General features: G+C 47.0%; 2 protein-coding genes across 5 annotated transcripts in view; one reads left to right on the plus strand and one right to left on the minus strand.

The window, feature by feature from the left end:
- C5H1orf105 (chromosome 5 C1orf105 homolog) overlaps positions 1-18,712 on the minus strand; it is a 34,637-nt gene that overhangs the window by 13,632 nt on the left and 2,293 nt on the right. The window contains exons 2-3 of one of the 3 annotated variants that reach the window (XM_025285926.3): positions 8,213-8,298; positions 4,271-4,361 (exon numbers count right to left, since the gene is read on the minus strand). In XM_025285926.3, coding sequence (XP_025141711.3) covers positions 4,271-4,361; positions 8,213-8,298 — 177 coding nt within the window. The other 2 variants (XM_006043863.4, XM_044943019.1) reach the window with 2 other exon arrangements.
- PIGC (phosphatidylinositol glycan anchor biosynthesis class C) lies at positions 9,523-12,103 on the plus strand. Of its 2 annotated transcripts, none has more exons than XM_006043861.3 (2): positions 9,523-9,680; positions 10,707-12,103. In XM_006043861.3, the coding sequence occupies exon 2, from the start codon at positions 10,925-10,927 to the stop codon at positions 11,816-11,818; it is 894 nt and encodes a 297-aa protein (XP_006043923.1). In that variant the 5' UTR covers positions 9,523-9,680; positions 10,707-10,924; the 3' UTR covers positions 11,819-12,103. The 2 variants fall into 2 exon arrangements, with proteins under 2 accessions (XP_006043923.1, XP_006043924.1); XM_006043862.4 differs by lacking the exon at positions 9,523-9,680 and adding an exon at positions 9,764-9,915.

Raw genomic sequence — 18,712 nt, forward strand, 5'->3', positions numbered from 1 at the left:
TAAACAGGCCGGTGGTTCTGAGCACAGCCCCCCCGGCTGTGTCATCTGCAGAGTCGGAGCCATCAGGAAAAGAGGCTCTGAAATGTCCATGGGGCTCTCATTTCCCGAGCAGCTGTCCTCAGGAGAGCCCGGCCAAGGTGAGGCAGAGCTCAGCCGACCCCCAGGGCCAAAGTCTGCGCTTCACATCACCTGGAAACAGCCTCTTATCTGAGCTTAGTGTGTGCTGAGGCCCCTGAACTCTGGCTTGTGGCCAAAGTGCTGGGCCTCCTTGAATCTTAGAGGGAAAAAAAAAGAATTTTTTTCTCCCTCTCCTTCCCTCTTCCTCTCTCTGTCTCTCGCTCTCTTTCAGACACACACCTGTCCACCTAACAAAAACTGAAAAATGTAAGCACCAGATGGCGATTTTAAAAATATCCATCACAAACATGATTCGAGGGGCACTAACAGGCCTGCCTCCTATCTTCTCGCCCCACACCTGTCTTCCTCTCCTCCTGCTCTCGCCTGCCTTAACCGAGACACCTCATCAACCATCACCTACTTCCACCCTTTCAGTGGACACAGTGAGGAAACTGTGGCTCAGACACGTTAAGAGATTTGTCCAACAGTCCATACATGTGGTTTCTGTCATCCAGAAAGTTCTTTGGCTAAAGGGTCAAAGAAAGACTACCTTTTTCCCAGGAGGAGAGAGAACTCTTAGTGTCCATATCAGGACATGATAATTCCTGCAGCCCTTAGAAGCCAAAAAGTAACACTAGAAGAACCACGTTCAATATTCAAACCAAAAGCCCCCATCACAACTACACATTTCCCTGCTCTCGGACAATAGCGACCATCTCAAAGAACAAAAGTGAGCAGAGTATAAGAAATACTCTTACTGCTCACTAGGAAAATTTCAAACATATACGAAATGATCAACAGCCATGTAACCATCACCCAGACTTATGAAACTTGGTTTTCATTTCATTATTTAGATCATTATTTCAGGTCAGTTCTTTCCTTTAAAGCTTGGATTTGTGGTTATATGTGTTTGATCAACACAAACAGGAGACAGAATGAAGCATATGTGAGGGGTCATGAATTTGCAAAAACTGAGAGTCGATGACAGAGAAATAAGAGTTCTCAGAAAATGGGAAGTTGCCTCCTATAGTGTTCCCAGCCACATCTCTGCTGCTGGACGGTGTTTGTCAATGCGGGCTTTTTGTCACGAGTCTGCCAAAAGCAGTATGAATAATGTTCTCCTCTTCTCTCTGACTTGTTAGACTGGGACAACAAAGCCAGTCAAGGAGAGCAGATAGGGATGGGGCAGGAATGGAGTGGGGGGTACTTTGTACTCCATGGTGCAGGGTTGGGGGAGACTCGGTCACAGCCCACCCAGTAAGCAGGCAAAAGGCTCCAGGGGCTCCCACCATGGCTCCCTGATCGCCTCCATGTTCGCTCTGCTGGGCTGTGAGCTCTGAGTACGTCACCTCCTGGCCTCGATTGTCCAATTACCATGGTCACTTTCTTCTCTCCCGGAATCTGGAGGAGTCAAGTGCATGCCTGGAACAGGCAGGTGAAAGCCCTGCTGGTGAAGAGCTGCTGCACAGGTGTTTAAATGGGGACATGTTCAGGCCTCATTTCTCGGTCTTTTTTTTCTGTTTTCCTCTTCTGTGAGCTCCACCTCTCCTTTTTTGTTTCCTTTTTGGTGTGTGTTGTCCCCTGACCCTTCTGTGTGTCTGGCTTCTGCTCTCTTGCTGTTTGTCTCCCTCTCCCTGTCTTTCTGTCTCTGAGCCTCTGGTTCTCTGTCTCTCTGGTGATGCACTCAGGCGTCTGCTCCACACACACACACACTCGCCCTTGCCCAGGACTGCTCCTGGGCAGCAAAGGCCACTTGGAATGTGGATGTTCAAAGCGATGCCTTTTGACCCGTGATGATGAGGAGGAAGGGAGCCAGGTGGCAGGACCTTTGCACCTGTGCCCTGGGGACAGGATCTCAGGGCTACCACAGCCTCCTGACAGGTCCCTGGTGTGGAGGAGAAAGGAAGAGAGAGGACAGTACATTCCACTCCCATGAGATAGAACATAGCTTCTCTCTAGAGAGGAGCAGCACACACATGCAGGCCTCAGGCTCGCCACTGACTCCGGGCGCTGGATTCAGATCTGACATGAGGTACCCGCCAGGCGCCCCAACAGATCCCAGGGCCCTAAGAAGGGTGGCAGACTATGCCTCCCCTAAACCTGCCACATTGGCCTAAACCTTGTTTTGAGCTAAGATGCTCTGTAAAAACAGCACATGCAAGAAAAGTGCTCTAACCTCCTCTTTTTCTTCCTAAAAGGAGATAAAACCACATATACAAGAAACGTTATCTTCAAGGACAAGAAATGAAGCCACGAGAATTGTTCTCCTCCTTCAGCCTCCTCACAGTTTAGTTACTCTTGCACAACTGCCTTTTTTGACACCTACTATAAAAACATTCAGATTTTGCTACTTTGGGTCTTCATTTCCTTATAAAGGCTCCTGTTTCACATAAAACTTATAGTAAATAAATTTTTCTCCTATTAATCTATCCCTTTAAATCTCTAGTTCAGCCCCAAATCCTAAGACGGCAAAGATAAAATTTTGCCTCCCCTACACCTGCTTGGCCTACACACCCGCGCACGCACACGCACACGCTCACTGGTGGAGGGTCAGTCTCTGACAAGGTGGGGGTGAAGGTGTGGGTGAAGTACCTGAGCCTCCTGTCGCAGCAGGAGCGATGGACTTGTGACCTCCCGGGTCTGCTCAGAGACCAACCTCCCAGGCTCAGCCTGCAGGGCAGGCCGCTGGAGCTGTTGCTCTTGGCTTCCATCTAATGGCCACATAAGAGTATTGCAGCCGTGAAATCCTAAACCAGGCCTCTCTCTCATGATGCTTTCCTCCCCCTCCTTAGAGCCTTAGCGCCTAGGATGGCACGGTGCGCTGAGAACCAGGGCAAACCCGCGAAGAGGAGGCGCCCGGTGGCAGCGGAGAGCCCGTCTCAGGAAGAACTGCAGAGACTGAGTGACTGGAAGGCTTCTTGCTGGCACTGCAGCAAACAAGGGGGAAACGCCGTCTCCGCTCAGGCCCCTCCATCCCTTTCTTACCTATCTGCCTGTCCAGCCTAAGGTGTTCGGGGGATTCGTGCTTGACTCTCAAGCACAGCCCTGACCCCGCCACTCCCGTGCTTGTAGACCTGGAACGTCCCCTTCGTGCCCGGGCGGGGTCCACCCGCCTCCTTGGGTCCCTCCCACCCCGGGCCCGCGCTCCCGCCGGCGGGATTCCTGGATGCTCTGGCGGCAAGCCCAAGCTCCAAGTCTTGGCCACCCCCACCCCCGGCCCTTCCTCCTCAGGTGGAAATAATATCTTCCAGATCCAGTGCAGGTGCCGCCGCTTCTCGCATCCTTCCCTCGCCACTCCCCCAGGCCGCAGGTGACCTTTCCCCCCACCTCCTCTCCAGAACTTTGCTCTGAGTCCGCGGTTGGGTACCTGGGCCGTCCGCCCACTCATTTGTGTGGGTGGCATCTGACTCACTCATCTCTTTCAACCACATAACGCGAGGGCCCTGGAAGCGTTCATCCCCTGACCCGAGGGCACCGTGCCAAGCGCTTGGCTTGCCGCCTGTAGCAGCCCTGGGAGTGTGACTTGGGATTTTTCAGGTGGAGACACTGCCCACATCCCCCGGAATGCTCTTTCTCCACCTGGGGCGGGTGCTCGCTGCACCAGCACCCCTCATATGGGAACCCCCGCCCCGCAGTGTCCCCCAGCAGCCAGTCGTGGCAGGTTTCCACGAGGTGAAGGAGAGGTGTGGAGTTCTTAATGCGAAATTCCCTGGGTTTAGGGGGTCTTAGGTGGGAGACAGAGGGCTTCATGGTGGTGGGGGGAAGGGGTTAGAGACTCCAGAAAGGCGGACTGGTTCTGGGCACAGGCTGAGAAGCAGTCCCTGAAGGTCTCAGGGAAGACCCTTCAATATGAAAAAAAAATTTTTTTTTGGTGTGTGTGTTGGTGGGGGGGGGGGTGTCCCTTTTTGATGATTGTAACCTGATGCCTTTATTCTTAGTTCTAGTGCATGGGAGCCTTAAGATACTCAGGACAGGATGGGCAGGGGGCAGGTAGTGTTCACTCACTTCATTTAACAGATCTCTGCGGAACACTGAGGATGATCCAGACTCAGGGCTGTGTTAGGGAGATATGATACCCTTTGTATTCATATTCTGTCATCCTGGAACTATTTATAGCCTCGGGTTTCTTTTCCATTAAAAAATAATTGGGTACCTTAGATAAGATATCTGGAACTTGGAACAAAATTGGCAAATTCATGTCCTTCTTGGATGCAACCAGAAAAGTGGCAGAGGAATGAGGATATCTGAGAAGGCAAAACAAAAGCAAGTTAGAACCGAGGTGCCCCGTGTGAGGTGTCAGGCCCTTGGGCACTTCAGAGAAAACCTGGGGGACACCCAAATTGTTGCTTCTCACCCTGAACCTGGAGGGCCCTGGCCATTTTGGGGCTGCCATAAGATTTCTCCTCTTTAGTCTCTCTGGCTTCTCTGGCCCTTTAGGTTTTTCTCTTTTTTTAATGTTAAAATTTTTTAAATTTATTTTTGGCTGCACTGGATCTTTGTTGCTTTTGTGCCAGCTTTCTCTAGTTGCGGCGAGTGGGGGCTACTCCTCCTTGTGGCGCGTGGGCTTCTTATTGAGGTGGTTTCTCTTGTTTTGGAGCAAGGCTCTAGGCACGTGGGTTTCAGAAGCTGCAGCACGTGAGCTCAGCATTTGTGACACATAGACTTTAGTTGGCCCTGTGGCATGTGGAATCTTCCCAGACCAGGGATCGAACACCTGCATAGGCAGGCAGATTCTTACCACTGCACCACCAGAGAAGTTCACCCCTTTTTTTGAACTAATCAAGCCAGTTGTAGGTTGTCAGAGACAGTGGATGGTGTACAAACAAAGCAAGAAAAAAACTGTTGAGAAAAGCAGAAAGATAATGGGTGAAATGTACCCCAGAGCTCCTTCTTGGCAAGGCCTGCACACAAGCCACTGATATTTAACGAGAGCCGTCCTTTCCTGCCTGGCCTGCTTTCTTGGAGCTTCTGTCCCTGTACCCTAAAATGATCCACCCATTTCCTACCATGGAACATCTCCCTCCAATTATACTCTTCCTCTGGAACATTCCTTCATTCCAGGCAGAAGGTGAGGCAGAGATGCTACAGCAATAACAAGAGTTCTCTTCCCGGGGTGACCCACCCTGCTGGCCCCTGTGGGTTGTTTAATTACACTGTAAGAAGCCAAGGTGTGCAGGGGGCCTGGGCCTCGTAAGCAGCCTGTGTGTGCAGCCCTGGGCCTTCCCTGGCCTCCGAGAAATGGAAAATCGTGTGGAATGCTGGTAGTTCTGCCAAGAACACCTCTCCTCGTTTATAAGGAAAGATTTCATTGTCCATTGTTCATTTATAACAAAGTCATGCATATGGTGTTCATGAGGCATTTATTGTTTTATTTCTCCCACCATGCTCTGGGAGAGTGGGGAAGTGGGTCTGATCCAGCTCCTTTACCACCTCTGTCTTTGACGTGTGAACAGCTCGCCTTGAACTTGATACCCAAATGCTGACCAGGAGAGATCAGAGGCCCCTGTAAAACTGCTTTGGCGCTCAAGAATGTTAAACAAACAGGACCACAGTGTGACGTGAGGGCTTTTGAGACAAATGATGGATGTGGCTTCAGCACAGTCAGGCTGACCTGAGAGAGACACCTCCTGGAAGGAAGGGGTCTGTGGGCAGTGACCCTCAGAACTGGGTCTCACCTCCTCCAAGCCTGCAGGTGTGTATCCAGAATTCGCATTTAGGGGTGCTCTGAGTGCATTTCACTGAAGTTTCCTTTCTCTTTTTCAGACTGTTCTGTGTTGGAACTGCTTGTCCAAAGCTCAGTAATACTTAAAGCACATTCAGAACTTCCCAACCAAGTTCCTAGAAAAGGGTTTTTTCCAGAAATAAACAGCTTGGAACTCTGAGCTATGGCCAGAGAAGGGGTTTCCAATTCTTAGGAACTGTTGAGACTTGGAGAATCCTTTCAAAAGACTTTCCATTCCTATCTTGTCCTTCTGAAGGTCAGGGCACCTCATAGGTGCTGTCTACATCTTAGAGTTCTTGTGAGGTAGGTAAGCACCATTTCTCTTCAGAGGTGTTGAGAAATCCTCCTGGAACAGACATGGGCAGAGCTCCGTACCATGTCAACTTATTTCTCTTTGCAACTGGCTCAAGCATGGCTGGCTGCATGGAAAAACTACTCTTTCTCTCCCCAGCTGGCTGGCCCCAGGACACCCCAGGACCTGTCTGTGAAACTGAACAGGGTGTGAGAGTGCCCAGTTGTGTTCTTGGTCTGCCTTTTTCACATCCCTGCTCCCTGCGGGCATGCTCAGTTGCTCAGTCATGTACAACTCTTTGCAAGCTCATGGACTGTAGCCCCCCAGGCTCCTCTGTCCATGGGATTTTCCAGGCAAGAATACTGGAGTGGGTTGCCATTGCCTACTCCAGTGCTCCCTTCCTACCTCCCACCAAAGGCTTGTACAATCAAGGCAAAAGGGAGCTGGGGGTGAGACAGCCATGCACAGGGATGCTTTGCTCATGGCTGCAGCCTTAGGTCTAAGAGGTGTGGGGTGGGATGGGATAGCGGGATGTTACCCTAGTTAGATGTCAGACACTACCCATTTCACATGGAAATCCACATTTCTGCTACCACTGGAAATATAGATGGGGTCACATACCTGCAGGCAGCATTGACCAGGGTAGAGGCTGATTGTTCCTCTTCTGAAGGGAGGTGATCTCCCTTCATTACAGTTCCCTTCGTCCAGCTCTACTCATGTATGCTGACCATCTGACCATGTATCACTGCCATGTGAGTTTGTACCCTGCCCCCAATTAAAAGGTGCTAAATTGTCATTACTCATGCTGATTCTTGAACTGCTAACAACTCTTAATAAGAACTAAGTCATTGGTGTTTTTATTTAGTCAACAAGCCTTTGGGTTTATTCAATCTCAGATTGCCTGCTTTATTTTAAGACATTAGCTAGAGTTTAGATATATTCCAAGTTATGAGAAAAAAAAAAAAACCAAACAACAAGCACTTTACAGGTGCTTCTGAGAATATACAAAACTGTCTAGCTGCTTACTGAGAATGTGGTTTCTAAGAAGGGCAGTGGACGAAGCAAAGGTGTATGTTATTGAAATGGGATGTGGAGGGAGTATTTCTCATGCAGAGTCATTTATCCATGGGCAGGAGGGTACATGACAGTTACCAAAAGGAGGAAAGGCTCTTTTCAGAGAGTATTATCTTTTCAGCAAATGACTTTACATGCCAGGGAGCCAATTTCTCATCTATAATGTACCTATAAACTTAGCTCCTGGCCTGCCCTCTCCCAGTCTTCCCTGGTTTTTCCCATTCACCCTAACATTAACCTTACACTCACCCTTCCTTTTATTTCCCCTTTCAGAGGAGAGTATAAGACCTGGGGATCATACCCGGGGATTAGAAATGGGGGAGGAATGAGTAAACTCAGTTATTTCAAGTGGCAACTCCCTACACATGAAATCCCCCAATTTTAAAGGATAGACACATGTTCCACAGGCATTTGTTTGAAAGGGCAGGACTGGTGAGATTAGAGGAGATTGTCTCAGAGTTAAAATACAGAAAGTTGCTACTCTATGAAGATAAGAATTTATGATTCTAGACTTTTGATGGTTAAAATTTTAAAAGTTCAAATTAAAGCAGGGAGACAGGGTAAGATGATGAAGAGGATGGAACTGTTTTGAAAGGCAGTGTCCATGGGCAAAATTTTCTTGTATTGCTAAGTGGTAGTGGAACAGAAGGAAGTTAATTGAGGTTTTATCCCCTCCAGCCAGGCCAATTCTCAGGGCTCACTTTTGGGTTAAAAACCATGGCCCTTTCCATTTTGTTGTTGTTAATTAAAAGAAAAAATTTGGTGGCACCCTGGGGCATATGGGATCTCAGTTCCCCAACCAGGGAGCCAACATGCACCCCCTTCATTGGAAGGCATAGTCTTAACCACTGGACTGCTGGGCAAGTTCTCCTTTCTGGTTTTTAAGCACTTGACTTAGCCTCTTAACCGTCCAGCTATGCCCCTCAGATGGTTGTCCCTAATCCTTAAGAAATCATCTTCCATGAGACCTTGCTTGAAATCTTTGCTCTCAGTGGTTGGGCTGTTACCTTTTGGGGAGGCTGAGCACTAATGGCTTGTTCATGAAGCTGGCCTCACTAAACCAGGGAATCTTGTCAAATCTTGGAACAGACACCTAGAGGGAAAAATGGAAAGAGATCATTTTGCAGAGTTTCACTTGGCCATTTCCATCATTAGGATGATGAAAGTAGGCTAACAGCAGCTATACATCAGTCAGCACTTCACACTTTTTATGTTTCATGTTTGACCCCATTGACTCTCCCATTAAGTAGCCAAGAGGAAATAGTGTTATCTCCATTTACAGAAGAAGAAATCAAACTTAGTGTGACTTGCTGAGTCACACAGCCGCTGCTGCTGCTGCTGCTGCTAAGTCGCTTCAGTCGTGTCTGACTCTGTGCGACCCCCTAGGCCCACCAGGCTCTCCCATCCCTGAGATTCTCCAGGCAAGAACACTGGAGTGGGTTGCCATTTCCTTCTCCAATGCATGAAAGTGAAAAGTGAAAGTGAAGTCTCTCAGTTGTGTCCAACCCTCGCAACCCCATGGACTGCAGACTACCAGGCTCCTCCATCCATGGGATTTTCCAGGCAAGAGTACTGGAGTGGGGTGCCATTGCCTTCTCCAGAGTCACACAGCTAGTAAGTGGATTTAGGTTTTCTGACTTATGTGTCGACTACATCTTGTGTCCTACTATCTCCCTTTGCTTCTTCATTACTCCCATCTGTTTATGCATCCTCTTATATTTCCACAACCTCAGGTGAATGTTAGCAGCCTCCCATTCCAAGTGTCTGGCTGTTTTCAGTCACAGGGCCCTCCACCCTCACCCCTTCCAGGAGGCAGAGGAAAATACTGCACCTCCAAGCGGTAGACAATTGGATGTTAATCTAGGTTAATCCACTTTGCAAGTGTGTGGCCTTGGACAAATCACAACCTCTCTGAGCCTCAGTTTTGTCTTCCATGAAAAGAGGAGGACGTCGTCTCTTTACAGGTCAATGCACAAGACAGAAATCTCCGTGAGGGGAGGAATTCTTGTCTCTTCTGTTCACTGCTGTATCACTAGCACCTGAAACAGTGCATGATACCTGTAGATATTTATTGAATATGTGTCCAGTGGATGCACGGATGCATGGGATGTCCCTAGCTGAGGGCTTGACTTCACAACAGGAGCTCAATCAAGTCGCCCTTATAACCTTTCTTCTTCCAGCCTGGCTTCTCTCCCTTGCCCTTCCGATGCCACATTCCGGGTCTCGCTGTTGAAGATCAGCTTTCCTGGCTCAGAGCATTCCTCCTGGGAGAGGAACTGGAAGTTCCTCTTAAGTGGCCAGGAGGAGGCAGCAGCGACATCACTGCCTCACCGGCTGAGAAAGGGCGCTCTAGCCGCGGAGGTTGTGGCGGCCCCGGAAGTGCTCAGCCATCGACACGACCCCGGCGCCCTGGATGGGGAAGGAGGCGGGCGGCCGTCCTTCCTTGGCCGCGCACCCCTAGGAAATCGCGGGCAGGTGGGTTCCGATTGGGAGTCAGTGTTTCCGGGCCTCCTCCGCCATCTCCCGCAGGCCCGATGCTGGTCAAGGGCGGCGGCGGCGGCGGCGGCGGCGGCGGCGGGCGGGGGAGGCCCAGGAGGGGGAGTGGGGCGCCCCCGGGGACACCCCACCCGGCCCTGTCCCCCACCCTTTGGGTGGGCGTTGCCCTTTTCGGCGCCTCGGACCCTACGGTGGTTTCCTTGGAAGAAATAAGGTCGGGCAATAAGAATTTTCTTCTCAGTCTTGCTGGATGACCTTGGTATTTTTGACTCTTAGTTTTCCCTTTGTGGAAAGGGGATCATTATCTTCGATCCTCCCGAGTTTCGCCGTTAATGAGTAGGATGATAGCTCTTGAAAGGATGTTAAGCTCAATTAAGGGATTAAGAATCTTGAATCTTTGCTTTTGGTTAAACAAACCACAGAGCTCGTATCTTTCCGTATTGTGAGGTTTACCTTTCCTTATAGACCGGTAACTTTATTCTTTTCTACTTTTTTTAAGTAACAGATGCCTTTGAGAACCCAATAAAAACTTGGATTTTAGTCCTAGAAATTTGCATAAATCACAGCAACAAATATGCATTAACAGGGAGGGTTTTTGAACGGTCTTGGAGATCATCGATAGACCTCAGGGGTGTGTGAACCCCTGAGTTAAGAACTGGTTTAGAGGTACAGGCTTTTGGGCCGAACTTTGGTTTGAATCTGGCTCCACTATTTACCACTGTTTGAATCTCAGCTGTTTTACTAGATACAATGGGACTGACACTAACTTGCAAGGTTGTGGAGATTAAATGGAAGAAGCTTCAAAGGCTCAGGACATAGTAGGCACTGGATAAGCAACAGCTGAAAAAGAATTACACTGTAAAATCTGAAATGAAGTTTTCATATCTATAGTATAAGATGGCCACCACATATATTTTGTTCAGGCTTCTAACGAACCAAGTTGATTTGATTTTAGCTCAGTCCTACCCTTGACCTTTCATAGATTCATAGTCTCTCTTTTTGTAGGAACTTAGCTGCATTGTCCTGCCTCAGAGAACAAACTCATCTACTGTAGGCCTAGCCTGGGTCACTGCCTTTGAAAGCAAGGGAAGGTCAATACAATATCATCCACAACTCAGCATGGAATTTCCAGAGAAGTCTTACTTCAAAACTTTATAAAGAACGAGAACCACATGGACTTCTGCAAGGGAGATTGAAGTCGCCTGAGTTTGAGGGAAAGGATAATGTGTGCCCAGCCTGTAGCTAACACCAAAGAGGTCAGGTGGCAGAAGGTCTTGTATGAGCGACAGCCCTTTCCTGATAACTACGTGGATCAGAGGTTCCTTGAAGAGCTCCGGAAAAACATCTATGCCCGGAAATACCAATATTGGGCTGTGGTGTTTGAGTCCAGTGTGGTGATACAGCAGCTGTGCAGTGTCTGTGTCTTTGTGGTTATCTGGTGGTATATGGATGAGGGTCTTCTGGCCCCTCAGTGGCTTTTTGGGACCGGCCTGGCTTCTTCACTGATTGGCTATGTTTTGTTTGATTTCATTGACGGAGGTGAAGGACGGAAGAAGAGTGGGCGGACCCGGTGGGCTGACTTGAAGAGTGCCCTAGTCTTCATTACTTTCACCTATGGCTTTTCGCCGGTGCTGAAGACCCTGACAGAGTCTGTCAGCACTGACACCATCTATGCCATGGCAGTCTTCATGCTGTTAGGTCACCTCATCTTCTTTGACTATGGCGCCAATGCTGCCATTGTATCCAGCACACTGTCCTTGAACATGGCCATCTTTGCTTCTGTCTGCCTTGCCTCCCGCCTGCCCCGATCCCTCCATGCCTTCATCATGGTGACATTTGCCATCCAGATTTTTGCCCTGTGGCCCATGTTACAGAAGAAACTGAAGGCATGTACGCCCCGCAGCTATGTGGGGGTCACACTGCTCTTTGCATTCTCAGCCTTAGGAGGCCTGCTGTCCATCAGTGCTGTGGGGGCCATACTCTTTGCCCTTCTGCTGATTTCCATCTCATGTCTCTGCCCTTTCTACCTCATTCGCCTGCAGCTTTTTAAAGAAAACATTCATGGGCCTTGGGATGAGGCTGAAATCAAAGAAGATTTGTCCAGGTTCCTCAGTTGAGTTGGGGACCTCCATTCCATTACTAAGACAAGCTGATAGATCAGCCTTCCAACTAGTAGAAGATTTGAAGGCAGAGTTCCATTCTGGAAGTGGCACGCTGATGTGGGTGGGAGATCAGAGATCAAAAGAAAATGTTAACAAAAGGCTTGGGTGGTGAAGGTGATTATCCTTTCTGTTATCCTATAGATGAAAAAGCTTTGTGGGGCCCTCAAATTATTGCCTCTAATTCTTCTCTGTAACAAATGAAGTGCTGTGGTTTCTATTTATTAAAAAAATAACAACACATCGAGCTGTCTCATGATTTTTCTGTAAGCAGAAGGCATACAGTAGGGACATGGAGAGTAAGAATTTGTGTATGTGTGTGCATGTAAAGTCACTTCTCTTGACCTTTCTCAGTATACCAAATGCAGGCTCTGTTATTTATCTACAGCTCAAATGCGAGAACCCTGGATAATATGTCCAGTTTTGTTGCCAAAGATCACAGAATTGGTCACTTAACCTTGACTCAGAATTTCCACTTAGTTCTTAATGAAGCCTGTATGCCACTAACTAACTTCAAGGGGAGTATGATGTATCATAATACACAAGCAGAATGTTGGGGGAATTCAAAGAGGCTGGAGGGCAAAGAGAGCTGGAGTAATGAAATATTTTTTAGAGGAAACAGCACTTGAGCTTTAGTCCTGGAGGGTAGGTTGGGATTTCAGCAAGCAAAAAATGGTTTGGGAGACAAAGTGGCCAAGGCCTTTAGCCCAGGTCAGCAATACCTGGGCTGAGCAAGTGGAGCTGGCATGCTTCGTGTGACTAATGGCAGCTGGAAAACTGGGAGAGCATACCCTGTCCAAACAAGGTAACCACTACACTACTCTGCATGCCTTGACTGACCAGAATTGGCTCATGATTGTTATATAGTCCACATCAGAAACAAGATAGGGGATAGTGGTGGAATGTAATAAGAGTTGTATAAATTGTTTTTAAATTTACTTTTGATAATTGCTTTATAATATTGTGTTGTTTTCCGCCAAACATCAAGTAAAAAAAATTTTTTTTAATGTCTTAATACATTTTCATTATCTGAATGGGTTTCTGATGATCAGCTTGAGGGAACTCACATAGCAGCTGCATCCGTGTTGGTAAGCAGAAAGTTCCACAGATTTGAATCACTCTGAAGAATACTTCCTCAGTGGGGTGAATTGACGTGCCTGTGCTGTCATGTTCAGCTGTCACACCATCTAATATTTGGAATTACCCAAGGCCTGATCCTGTTCAGTCTTGTGGCTGTAGTTCAGAGAGCAGGTGGCAGGGGATAGGGTGTTGTGGGTTGGCTATTAGGGTACAGGGTGGGGCGGCAGATTCAATTCAGATAGAAAAGAGGTATCTGTGGGTAGAAGGATGAGTATATGTCCAGGCGCACAGGGCCTGATACCTCTTGGCAGTGGAGGGGAGCACAGAATAGATGGGCTGCGGCCAGAGAAGTTGAGGTCTGAGAATGGTGAGTATGTTGAATTGTTGGATCCTGGAGTCAATGGCAAGTAAAGGAGCTTTTGGAAAGGAATATAGGATTCCCACCTAAGGTGAGAGGGAGATTCAAGGGGGAGGGGACATATGTACATCTACGGCTGATTAATGCCGATGTATGGTAGAAACCAACACAATGTTGTAAAGCAGTTATCCTCCAATGAAAATAAGTTTTTTGTTTAAAAAAAGGTATCTAGGATTCACACCTAACACTTCCATGGTGTGTGAAATTCTAATAGCTGTGTTCATGCTGAATTACAGAGGCTGAGCATGGGGAGCTTTTGTGGCAATAGTGAAAAATGAGAGTCCAGACTAAGGGTGGTGACAGTGGGCAAAGGAGGTGAGGGTTCTGACTGGAGAGATTTTTAGAACTTGGTAAATGCATGTTGGAAGGTAGAAGGGGAAGAGGATGACTGGGAGGGCTTCCACCTTGAGTGGATGTTTGTGTTTCTAATAACTATACCATGAGAAAACAGAAGTGAGAACAGGTTTGGAAATAGATAAGAAAAGAATGGGACATTTTAAGTTCGAGGTGCCTGAGGTGGTACACCCAAGCAAACTCCTTAGTTCCATATGTAGTATCTGGAGGACACTGGCTCAGAATTCTGGGCATTATCGAGGAGGTTATTGAGATATAAACAGAATCCAGCACTTTTGTGTTTGGAATTCTCTGTATAGAATCGGTGGCCTCACAACCAGGCTATAGTGCAATTAGAAAAGGATCACAGAAGGATAACTGGAATAACCAAAATGGTAGGAATCTGAGGGAAAGGAGGCTGGCCTATGAAACCAGATTAGAGAATAGAACCACCACAGCCTGCAAGAAAGGCTTAAAAGAGATCCAGTCATTGCCTATAAAACTGTTAGTGACGAAAGTGAATGTTCATGCCTTATACAGGAGGGTTTTTGTTGTTTAGTCTCTTAAGTCGTGTCCAACTCTTTTGCGACCCTATGGACTGTAGCCCACCAGGCTCCTCTCTGTCCATAGGATTTTCCAGGTGAGAATACTGGAGTGGGTTGCCATTTCCTTCTCCAGGGGATCTTCCTGACCCTGCGTCTCCTGCCACGTCTCCTGTATTATTAGGTGGATTCTTTGCTACAGAACCACTGGGGAGCCCTTATAGGAGAGACACCTTTGAACTTTGAACAGAAAATTTAAGACAAAAAATTTTATAAACGTTCTACATGTGAGTCCAAAAAGTTTCACAAGCCAGGGATATAGATGGGATCCAAAAATTTGGGGGGCGGGGAGTGCAAATAAAAAAGCTATAAATGTCTTGTAAGGACATGTTCAGAAATCCCAAGCCCTTAGGCATTGCTACCTGAAGGGTGATGAGCTCATATATGGCAGCTTCTTTGGGCTGCTGCTGGCACAGGGGTGCTGGCCTGCTTAAGGACCAACAGGCCCTAATGTGACGATTCCTGAGAAAGTTACTCATCACTTAAGTATGTAGTCTAATCAGCCTTCTAAATTTATACCACACTGAAAGGGTCCAAGTAGGATATGAATGATTTAAATTTCCAGGGAATATTAATTATGGTGTGTGTATGTGGGTGGGTGGTGGGGGGCAGAAGGGAAGAGTAGCATTGGAATAAAAATCCTTGTAATTATCCTCTAATTAAGCCCAACCTGTCAAATACTTATTTATATAAGAAGCTGTACTCCTTTCTCCCAGCTCTGTTTCTTGTTACCATAAGTTATAAGTAAGGTGGGAGGGTGGCAAGCTAGAGCAAGGGTAGAGGGATTGGAAGGCAGTTTTGCCCATCCTTCCAAAATGGTACCAGGGATTGTAGTCGAGATGGAAGGACCAAGGAGAGGTAGAGCCACAGGGCAGCAGGCGTGCTGGATTTTGTGGCGTGATGCGTGACTGGTATGTAGTTAGAATGCCGTGCATGGATCTGAGTGTCCCCACACCACAGTGGTTCTCTGTGGCAATCAGACTGGTACCAGTGTTATGCCTGTATGCTGTGCCAGTACTATAAACTTTTGAGTGTGCTTTTGGGCAGCTGGCTTAAATTACGGATTTAAGAATTCACACAGCATGTTCAAGGAAGTATATAGAGCCCATCACTTACATCTTTAAACCAAAGGCTCAAAGTCAAAAAACAAAAACAAAAGCAAGCCAGCAGAGGGCACCAGTTACACACAGTTTTACAATATTTCAAACTTCGAATGCAGGAAAACAGGCCTGGGACATAGTGCCATCTTGTGGAAGTTATTGATACTCCTTTTTATAATGAAATTCAATATAAGTCTTGAAATGCATCCAGGGCTAACTGGTAGGCTGTTGCTTTTAATGCTTTATCAAGTCCCTCTTTATCCCTTATTCTCTTCCCCCAATATCTATTTATTAAAACATTTATTGTCCACCTAGGCCCACCTCTATTCACTTTCTACCATTCACATTTTATGATGTTTAACCTTAGAAATGTATTCATTCAACAGATACTGAACACTATCTATATGACAGATACTGCTTGTTCTGTTTGCCTGAGATACACCTACATAGGAGTAAAACAGACAAAGTTCCTTGACCTAGTGAAGCATACATTCTAGCAAGAGGAGACAGATGATAAACATAAGCAGAAGGTAATAAATGCTATTGAGCAAAAAAGGAAAAAGTAGCAATGGAATTCAATAAGGGGGTCTGGGTAGGTCTCACAGAAAAGGTAACATTTAACCAAAGGTTTGGAAGGAAGTGAGGGAATTATCCACGGTCTCAGGGGAAGAGTATTCCAGGCAGAGGGAGGAGCCGCTGCAGAGGCAGAAGAAGGCATGAGGTGTTTGGGGAATAGCCAGGAGTGGCCGAAATGAAGTGAACGAGGAGAGCAGAAGAGGAGGCCAGAGAGGGAATGTGGGAGGCTAGGCTCATTCTGGGTGCTGTGGGGCAAGAGTAGAAGCAGAAAGCGTTAGAGGAGGCTCTGATATTAATCCAAGCAGGGGATATGATGGTGCCACAAACCACAGTGATAGCAGAGGAAGTGGTGGAAAACAGTCACCTTCTGGATATAGTTTGCAAGTAGAGTCAAGAGCTTCCTAATATGTTAGATGGAGGGCATGAACACAAGAGAAGAATCATAAATGACTTGAGGTTTTTGGCCTCAGCAAATTGAAAGATGGAGATGGCATCCATTGAGATGGGGGTCCAGGAGATATGGGTAAAGATTCTGGGGAGGAGGGTCAGGAGTTCAGTTTGGGGCATGTAGACATGTATGAAATGTAGACACCCAAGATGAAATGCTGAGTAAGGAGTTGGGGATATGAGTTTGAATTTCAGGAGCAATGTATGGGATGAAGATATAAATTTAAGATTTGCTGGTATATAAATGGCATTTAATGCTGTGTGACTGGATGAAATCACTAGGAAGGAATTTCATGTAGAAGAGGACTAAGAAATCCAAAGTGAAATGTTGGAGAGAAGAATAAACAAAAAGATTTGGAAAGCACAACGACTGAGGCAGGAGGAAGATCAAGAGTTTAGAATCCTGGAAACCAAGTGCAAATGATTCAGGAAGAGGGGATGGTCAACTGGGATTAGATCAAAATCTGAAAAATCAAGAAAGCAAGGACTGAGCATTGATGATTGGATTTATCAAGGAGGAGGTGATTGGTGTCCCTTAATATATATATATATATATATATATATATATATATTTGTGGAGTGGTGAGAATAGAAACCTATTTGAAGTAAGTTTAAGAGAACAAGAGAAGAGAAATTGGATCAGCAAGTACAGGCAACTCTCTGGAAGTTTTGCATCAAAAGGGAACCAGGAAATAGAACAGAAACTGAAAGGGGAGGTGAGGGCAAAGAAAATGTTTTTGTTTTTTTTTTAAGATGGGAGAATGTTTGTATATTGATGGAAATGAAACAGTAGAAAGTAATAGTTGATGTGAGAAAGGGGAGAATTAACTGCTGAGGTCATGTTCTTGAGCAAGTGAGCACAGGGGAGGGACTGGCTTCAGGAAGAGAAGAAGAGTTGGTCTCTGGGAACAAGTGGGAAGGCGCAACGTTTAGACAGAGATGCAGGTAAGTGGGTAGATGGCTAGTGGACAGATGAGGTGGTGGGAATCTGTGGATGTTCTTTTCTGATTGCTTCACTTTTCTCAGGGAAGTAGGAGGCAAAGAATCAGCTGAGATGTGAGAGTGAGGGGAACTGATGGAATGAGGGGATATGAAACCCAGTTTGGGACACAGGGGGAGTGGATGAACTAGGGATGCTTAGTATAAATGCCCAGCAGTAGTAAGGAAGGGCTCACTTGAGACTGGTAGTCATGAATTTAAAGTGAAGTTGGGTGAGTGTGTGTGTTTTGCTGAGCTTGTACAGTTACATGAGTGCAAATTAGAGCAGATGGGGAGTTGAATTTACCCAGGATGGTGATTAATCAGACTGAGAGAAGGGCAAGGGAAAATAGTAATTATACATGGGCATGATTATAATGATTGGTCATGGAATTTAAATTGAGTAAGAAGGAGAATGAATCTCAAGAAGGGTGAAAAACGGAGATGAAGGACAGGGCAAAGTTCTATGGATTGGAGGTTCAAGCGGTCTGAAAGCCAGGAAGTAAAGGCCGGAGAAAAGATAAAGACAAGGTTGTGACTTTGGAAGTGAATAGCTGAGGTGGGGGGAGGGCAACGATATTGGAGGAGTGAAGTCCAAGGAAATGAGAAGTGAGATGGAAGTGGGGTGTTGGAAGGTGTACCTACAGGTAGGTGGAAATCTCCAAGAATTAAGACAGGAGAATGACAGTGAAACAGGAGCTAAAATCATCAGGAGATAAAGGAGAAAGAACTGAAGGTTGGTAGATAAATGAACATATGGACCAGAGCCTTGTGGGGCGCTAATGACTAATTTCCTGAGAACCATGCAAACTTCTAACAATGGGGCCATGCCATTTCTAGAGGAAGTTTGATTTTGGGGAAAGTGATCAGGGCTGAAGTGAGAGCCAGGGTTTGACCAAGGTCCTGGGAACCATCAGGACTGAGGAGGGCGGCTCCTCGGACCACTGACAGGGCTCTGGCTAGCTTAGCTGCAGCCAGAGGCGGAGGAAAAATGGCTGAGGTTCTGTAGGAATGAGCTAGCTTACCAGCCCACTGCTTTTGGCTTAGGGTTTTACAGCTCACAGGTGCAATTAACTTTGGCTCATTTACTTAGGGAACAATAGCAATCACCAGCCAAATCAAAAAGCCCTTTTCTTCCCAGATGTGTTACTGTAATTAACAGGAAGACTCCCCAGAGATAAGGGAGGCTCTGCTTCCCCACAGGCCAACATCTGCTGGGCACCAGGGGCCTAGCAACACGACGGTACAGGTGCCATCTCGCCCGTAGTATGATACAGGGGTAAGAGTGCCCAAGGAAGAGCCTTAGAAAGGCATGGCC

The sequence above is a fragment of the Bubalus bubalis genome, chromosome 5 (genome assembly GCF_019923935.1).
Source record: "Bubalus bubalis isolate 160015118507 breed Murrah chromosome 5, NDDB_SH_1, whole genome shotgun sequence".
Taxonomy (NCBI): Eukaryota; Metazoa; Chordata; class Mammalia; order Artiodactyla; family Bovidae; genus Bubalus; species Bubalus bubalis.